Here is an 8,096-nt window from a genome sequence, read left to right as displayed (position 1 = left end):
GCACAGAGCTCCTAAAACCCCTGGAATTTCCTAAGTGATGAGCACCACAGAGGTGTCTTGTAGTCTTAAGGAGGTGACATTTGGACTGCACCTAAGGATGGGGGCTGGTTGCCAGTAGAGCCAACCATGTGATTTAGAGGACCGGAACTTTCAGTCCCAGCCCCCCAAACCCCACCCCTGACCTCAGGAAGGAGAAAGGGACTGAGTTCGATCACCAGTGACCAGTGATTTAATCAATCATGCTCTTGTAACGAAGGCATAAAAAACCCCAAAGAACTTGATTCAGAGAGCTTCCGGACTGGTGAACATGTGGCAATTTGGAGAAGGTGGAGCTTGGAGCAGGCAAGGACGCTCCTAACGCTTTTCCCCAAATCTCGCCTTATGCATCTCTTCTATCTGGTTGTTCCTGAGTTATATCCTTATATAATAAACTGGCAATCTAGTGAACAAACTGTTTCTCTGAGTTCTGGGAGCTGCTCTAGCAAATTAATCAAACCATCAAATCCAAGGAAGGGGTCGTGAGAACCTCTGATTTACAGTCAGTTGGTCAGAAGTATAGTTAACTGGGACTTGCAATTACTGTCTAAAGTGGAGGGCACGGGGTGGGAGGATGGAGTAACTGGGTGATGAACATTAAGGGGGGCATGTGATGTGATGAGCACTGGGTGTTATAGAAGACTGATGAATCACTGACCTTTACCTCTGAAACCAGTAACACATTGTATGTTAACTGAATTTAAATTAAAAAAATAATAAAATGGAGGGCAGTCTTTTGGGACTAAGCCCTTCACCTGTGGGATCTGATGCTACCCCCTGGTCAACAGTGTCAGAATTGGTTGAATTGCAGGTCACCCAACTGGTATCAGAGAACTGCTTGGTAAGGTGAAATACCACACACACACACACACACACACATCCCACACCCACTGCTTTCTATGCTCCCCAAAACTCTAAGAAATTTTGTGAAGCCTCCTTTCTCTGACAATCTCCTTCAACCCATCCAGTCACATCATCTCCAATACCATGTGGAAGTATGACAGCCATTTCTGTCTGTAGCTCTCTGGCTGTGTTACGAATGAAAAAAAGTGAACCATTCAACGTATCCAACACTTTTCTTATTCCACATTGAGTTTACCCCACACCTTCCCGCAAACTGTTCACAGTAAACTCATGTTTATTGAGTTTATTTATGTTATTATTATTTGTTATTATGTTAATAGATACAGATCTATTCAAATAAAAACAGATTTTACATTTATTATTAATGTAACATGCTATGTAAATGTACAGGAGCCTGAGGAAAGCATTCTAGTACAAGTGCCTACTACAGTGTTTGTTAGTACTTAGCTTTCCTTTATTATGGCTTTTAAAAAGTGCATGATTCCTTTGGACCACTGTTTAGGAAAGATTAGAGATAAAACATTTCTAGTAATAAATTAGTCATTTGTATATAGGTTCAGATTAGAAAAAGTCAAATACTGAGAAAAATATATTTTAAATTAGCTCAATTTAAATATGGGGTCATTTCATGTAAATATCTAATTTCATGTAATTTGAATTTTCAGTGTTTCACTTATTTGATGTGCTAATTCCATTCCGCCAGGTCTCACTTCAGTAATTTCTCAACTATTCCAGGTAAGATATAAAAAGAATTCAACTCCTGTCAGTTACTTTATCTGTCTTCATGCAACCAGGATGAGAAAATTCTGCTCTCTACGTGAGTCACAATAGGAAAGTAATTCCCCCAATCCACTAGCAAGGAGAAAATAATACTATAGTTCAGAATAAGACCTGCATGGCTGTGAACTTTCAAATTCTGATTCCAGAGCACTTCATTTCAGCAAACAAGGACTGAATCCTTTCAAAATTCAACCCTGGTTGAGAAACACTGAGGTCACAGGTAGAGCCACAAATGCAGAAGTTACAGACACTGACAAAAGTACCCCCGGTAAGGTGGCAGGGTTTTCAGGTGGTACCTTTCCTTCAACAGCAAATGCACTCAGGAGGTTCAGGAGCATGATTCAGTTTTTCTCAAAACATTGTGACATCTGCTGAATCTTCTTCCACTAGGCCTGCTGAGACCAGAGAAACCGATCACATTTTTCAAGCATGCTTTGTATCAAGGCTCTGAAATCCGAAAGAAAAGAAACAAGTGCATTTAGTTTTCGTTGTTTTTTCTTTACAAAACTTTTTAAAACCCACAAAGAATTAAAGGATTCAAAAAACTGACTGATTCTGTGCATCAAAAGACATAGTCAACAGAGTGAATCATGAATCTGATAAAGGGTAAATATCCAAAATATACAAAAAATTCATACATCAAAAAAACAATGCAATTAAAAAATAGGCAAATGGACATGAATAGACAGGTCTCCAAAGATGATATACAAACAGTCAACAAGTGTATGAAAAGATGCTCAACATCATTAATCATTAGGGAAATGCAAATAAAAACCGCAATGACTTCTCACCTCATGCCCATTAGGGATTGCTACTATCAAAAAGAAAATAACTAGTGTTGGTGAGAACATGGAGAAAATGGAACCCTTGTGCACTTCTGGTGGGAATGTAACACAGTGTAACCCTTATGGAAAACAGTATGACAGTTCCTCAAAAAATTAAAAATAGAATTCCATGTGTTCTAGCAATTCCACTTCTAGGTACACACCCAAAAGAATTAGAAGCAGAGTCTCCAAGAGACATCTGTACATCCATGTTCATAGCAGCATTACTCATAATAGCCACGAGGTAGAAGCATCCCAAGTGTCCATAAGACAGATGAATAGATAAACAAAACATGGTATGTCCACACAATGGAGTATTATTCAACCCTAAAAGGGAAGGAAATTCTGGCACATGCTGTAATATGAATGAACCTTAAAAACATTATGCTAAGTGAAATAAAAGCCAGTCACAAAAAGACAAGCACCATATGAATCCACTTATGTAAGATACTTATTAATACAGTAGTCCTCCTTTATCCACAGTTTTGTTTTCTATGGTTTCAGATACCCACGGTCAACCACAGTCCAGAAGCAAATGATCCTCCTTCTGATATATCATCAGAAGGTCAAGAATAGCCTAAGACTGGGGCGCCTGGGTGGCTCAGTTGGTTGAGCGACTGCCTTCGGCTCAGGTCATGATCCTGGAGTCCCAGGATCGAGTCCCGCATCAGGCTCCCTGCTCAGCGGGGAGTCTCCTTCTCCCTCTGACCCTCCCCCCTCTCATGCTCTATCTCATTCTCTCTCAAATAAATAAATAAAATCTTTAAAAAAAAAGAACAGCCTAACACTATGTCACAATGCCTATGTCGTTCACCTCAGTTCACCTCATCACATGGGCATTTTATCATCTCACACCATCACAAGAGGGGTGAGTACAGTACAGTAAGATATTTTGAAAGACAGAGAGAGAGAGAAATGGAGACAGAGAGAAAGACCACATTCACATAACCTTTATTATGGTATGCTGTCATAACTGTTCTATTTTTATTAGTTATTATTAATCTCTTACTGTGTCTAATTTACAAATTAAACTATCATAGGTATGCACGTATAGGAAACAACATAGTACATATATGGGTTCAGTAAATCCATGGTTTCAGGTATCCACTGGGAGTCTTGGGGAACATAACCCCTTGGATAAGGGGAGACCACTGCAGTCAAAATTACAGCGACAGAAGGCAGACTAGTGGCTGCCAGAAGCTGCACGGAGGGAGTGACGAGGAGTCATTGCTTAACGCATCAAGTTGAAGTTTTGCAAGATGATATGGATATACCTTAACACTACTGAACCAAACACTTAAAAATGGTTAAGATGGTAAATTTTACGTTATCTGTATTTTACCACGATGAAAACAAAAACCAAAAAAGTCCTGAGACAATTTGACATTTGGTACTAGTAACCGTCTTCGAGAACTAATACATGTCAACTTTGGGTATTCACACTGATCTGCACAGTGTATCGGTCATGACTGTGAAACACAACATTACTTTAGGCTCATCCCTCAATCGACTTCATCAGCAGATGAGTCTCAGCCCCCTCAGCTGTTAGTGACCGGCTGGGGCTGAATGATCTCTAGAGCCCTACCCACTTCTGAAAATCTGTGAGCATCTACGTTCCCCAAGCACCTGTGGAAAGGGTGTGACAAGTATTACCTCTGCCTTTTCTCAGCAATCCTTAGGATATCACAGGTTCTGGTAAACCTCTCTGACAGCTCCAGGGTCAAACCACATTCCTGTAGCAGTGACCAGGCCCAATCTGGGCCCATGGCCTTAGCTAACAGGAGTGCCACATTCTCCATGTTGATGGGGGAAGGCCCATCACTGAAGTTTCCATTTGGTGACTTCTGGGGGGCCAGCTGTGTGCTCTTGTTCTGTACGAGATGTAGGAGAAGCTTCCATTCCTCCACAGTCTCTGGGATCCAGCCTATGCACACAGAGAAACACACACCTGTTAGCTCTAATGGCCCTTAGCACTCTGCCTGTGTGCAGGAGGTGGTCAAAACCATTTCTGAACACGTTTAATACCAAAACCTAAGAACATAATCTCATCATCCTAACACAAAGTTGCTTTCCGAACATTTGTTGAATAAATAATGATAAGGAGAAGTCACAATATTAGCTCCAAAATTCTTCTTCACTTGGCTCACTCAGGAATTTCCCAGGTATAGTCCAGGTTAGGCACCCAAGGTGCAGTGAGGGACCAACCAGACATGATGAGCCCTGCGTTCTTGTGGAGCTCACAGTCTAGTAAAGGGGGCAGAACCTTAGATAAACACAGAAATAAATCTGTACTTACAAACTGGGCTAAGTGCGATAAACATCAGGGAACCAGGGTGCCTGAGTGGCTCAGTCGGTTAAGCATCTGCCTTCAGCTCAGGTCTCAAGTCCCACACTGGGCTCCTTGCTCGGGGGGAGCCTGCTTCTCCCTCTGCCTGCCACTTCCCCCTGCTTGTTCTCTTGTGTTCTCTCTCTCAATAAATTAAATATTAAAAAAAAAAAAAAAAGATCAGGGAACCATTAGAGAAAATGGCAGGTTTGGGGGAGGATCTGAGAAAGGCTCCATGAGGAGGGACAGGTAAGCAGAGAGTTGAAAGACCAGGCAAGCTTAGAGAGCACGTGCCTGTGCCTCAACTATGGGCAGCTTGAGGTCGCAGGGCGTCAGGAACGGAAGGTGAAGGAGCCTGCATTTCCGACAAAGGAAACATGGAAGGTGACTTGAGACAGGACAGAACTTGAATTCAAGGAACTCAAAGAAAGGCCTACAGTGCACAAAGGCCTGGATTTTGAGTTCCACGTAAGGGGCTTCAAGGAGGAGAGCCACATCATCCAATTTTTGTAAAAGATCGCTTCTAGCTGCTACAGGGCAAATGGATTAAAGGTGGGAGAGAATGGAAACCAGATGACTTAATTCTGAGGTTCCTGCAGCCATCTAGGCAAGTAGCTAGGACCGGAGCTGGTGGTGGAGCAAAAGTAGGTACACAGATAGGAGATCTACATCTGGCAATAAAACCAACATGCCTTGAAGAGTGATTAATATGAGTTATGGGGAAACAGAAGTGTCAAGAAAAGACCCCCATTTAATATACCAAGGGTAAGAACAGCTGCTATTATTACTTTAACAAAATATTCAGACTATCTGGGCAGAAAAGATTTTAAGGGATACTTTCTTTATGCTTCCTAAATTTTCAGTTTTTATCTATAATAAACATCGTGTTGTAACTTGAAAAATATAAACCATGTCTATCTTAACTATTCTGGTTATTTTTCAGGAGTGTATCCATGTCTACAGCTCTAGTCCTGTAGAACCTCCTGGCCCTCTTCTTCATTTCTGAAACAGATGATCTCAGTAATCTTTGCGATAGTTGGGACATCGGAAGCTAACACTTGCCAGTCAATTGGCTTCTCTGCCCTGTTCAAACTTTCCCTCTTCTACACCAACAGGGCTGAACCAGGCTGTAGGTCACAGTGCTGAAAGAAGGACCCTGATGTCACACAGTTGGCATCTTTGCACTGAGACGAATAAAGCCACACTACAAAACACCCAAGACAGAGTCTCAAGCATCAGATACCAGTATGTCAAAGCCTCGCCTTCTGATTGTCATTTTATCTGTGTTGGATTGATGAAAATTAAAAAAAATTTTTTTTAATTATCTAAATACCTGTGAAAGCTTAGGAAAAGCTGACTGCCACGCCACTTTAAGTTCATTTTGATGATATCTAACTTTTGGCTGTGTAAAAGGTTAGTGCTGAGAAAAGAATCTGAACAAAAACTTTAGACAGAGTCAGACCTGGGTCTGAACACCTGCTCCACCAGTGGTATGGCTTTGGGGAAACTAACTCTCCTTCCTCTAGGCCTCAGTTATAACTTCTGTAAATCAGAAATAACAGTAACTATTCCAAAGGCTTGTTATCTCATTTAAACGGCAAATGAAAAAGGACCTAGTATAGTGCCTAACACACAGTAGGCATTCATTAATAGAAAAGTTGCCTGTAGTTTATTCCTAATTATGATTTCATAATATACTAAGTGGTATAGATAAACGAACAAAACAAACAACAACAAAAAAACAAACCTCCAGGACGCCTGGGTGTCTCAGTTGGTTAAATGTCTGCCTTCAGCTTGGGTCATAGTCCCAGGGTCCTGGGATTGAGTCCTGTGTCGGGCTCCCTGCTCAGCAGGGAGCATGCTTCTCCCTCTCCCTCCGCCCCTCCCCTCGCTTCTGCTCTCTCTCACTCACTCTCTAATAAAATCTTAAAAAAAAACCAAAACACAAAAACAACAACAAAAAACAAACCTCCACAAATTTGACAGCTAGCTAGAATTAGAGAATTACATACAGGATCATCAAAATGTTCACCAAATTTCTTTACTGAAAAGTCCACAGTGACTTCTAAAACACTACAACCAAGAGTAACCAGTTGGGATTTACATACCATTGTCCCCTTCCATCAGGCTCATATCATCTAGGTACACAATGTTGGTGAAGGCCTCTCTTCTTCTCTCTAGCTCCAAACAAAGAGAAAGATATCCAGGCCAGAAACTTTAAAGAGAACAAAGTTGAAAAAAGGAATCAAAACAGTGAATTTATCTGGAGCTCTGCTGTTCAATATAGTAGATGCTAGCTACATGTGGCTACTTAAATTTAAATTAAGTAAAAAGTCAGTTCTTCAGCTGACCAATCCATATTTCAAGTTTTCAATAGCCAAAGTGGCTAGTGGCTACCATATTGGACAATGTAGTACAATATTTCCATTATCACAGACAGTTCTATTAGATAGCCCAATCTGGAGTGTTTAAGAAAAAAAAGAATAAAAGCTAGAGATAGATACTGACATTTGAGGCAAAGCACCAATTATGAAATATATAACCTTAAATACTTTATAAACTTTCAGATTTCTTCCCCAAATATGCAAACTATGGAAGTTTTCCTTGACTTTTTGCCCTCCTTCATTTGCTATACCCATTGTCTTTAAGTCTCACATTTTCCTTCAGAATGTCCCATTTCTTTCTCATGTATGACACCAGAAATGATCTCCAGAAAGCTCCATTTTTATCATGTCATTTCTGTACCCCAAGGTCTAAAAGGTCTCTACTGGCAACTAAATTCTTCTGATGAGCTTTCAAGGTCCTATATGATCTCATCACCCACCACACCCGACTAGTCTCATCTCTTATTATCAATGAACAAATATGTATCCAGTACCTACCACTGTATGAATTGATGCATTATGAGGAAAAAGGAAGACACAGGTCCCTAGCTCCAGAAGATGATAATCCAGGTGGAGCCATAAGGTAACACCACCAAGCAATAAAGAACTGATATGTGGTCCAGACAAAAAGCAATGTCAGTTTCTCCTGCTCCTGCTATTTCTCTCACCTGCCCTGCCCTCCTCTTGGGCTCCTTTAACAATACAAATCCTGTCCAGCCTTCAGGGCTTTTACCTCCAAAGTCTCACCTCCTCCTTAAGTCCTTCACCAGCACTTCTACTGAGCACATTCTGATCTCTCCCTTCTTGAGAACCCTGCATCAATTATCACACAGTCTGATGCTTAACTGAATACCACCTAAGTGCCTGAGAACTGGGGCTAGC

The 8,096-nt window shown here is 41.1% G+C and overlaps 1 protein-coding gene across 5 annotated transcripts in view; it reads right to left on the bottom strand.

The window, feature by feature from the left end:
* Positions 1-1,231: 1,231 nt before the first annotated feature.
* The window catches only part of HPS5 (HPS5 biogenesis of lysosomal organelles complex 2 subunit 2), a 46,492-nt gene continuing 39,627 nt past the window's right edge, over positions 1,232-8,096 (bottom strand). For all 5 annotated transcript variants that reach the window (XM_025878401.2, XM_073904886.1, XM_073904887.1 and 2 more), the window contains 3 exons: positions 6,939-7,045; positions 4,158-4,428; positions 1,232-2,127 (listed from right to left, as the gene is read on the bottom strand). In XM_025878401.2, the coding sequence (XP_025734186.2) occupies positions 2,067-2,127; positions 4,158-4,428; positions 6,939-7,045 (439 nt within the window). In that variant the 3' untranslated portion in view covers positions 1,232-2,066. The remainder of the gene's footprint in view (positions 2,128-4,157; positions 4,429-6,938; positions 7,046-8,096) is intronic.

The sequence above is a fragment of the Callorhinus ursinus genome, unplaced genomic scaffold (genome assembly GCF_003265705.2).
Source record: "Callorhinus ursinus isolate GAN/ISIS: 27379988/994484 unplaced genomic scaffold, GSC_fseal_2.0 scaffold21, whole genome shotgun sequence".
NCBI classification, from domain to species: Eukaryota; Metazoa; Chordata; class Mammalia; order Carnivora; family Otariidae; genus Callorhinus; species Callorhinus ursinus.
Note: the sequence above shows the minus strand (reverse complement) of the source record. Positions and strands in the feature narration are given on the sequence as shown.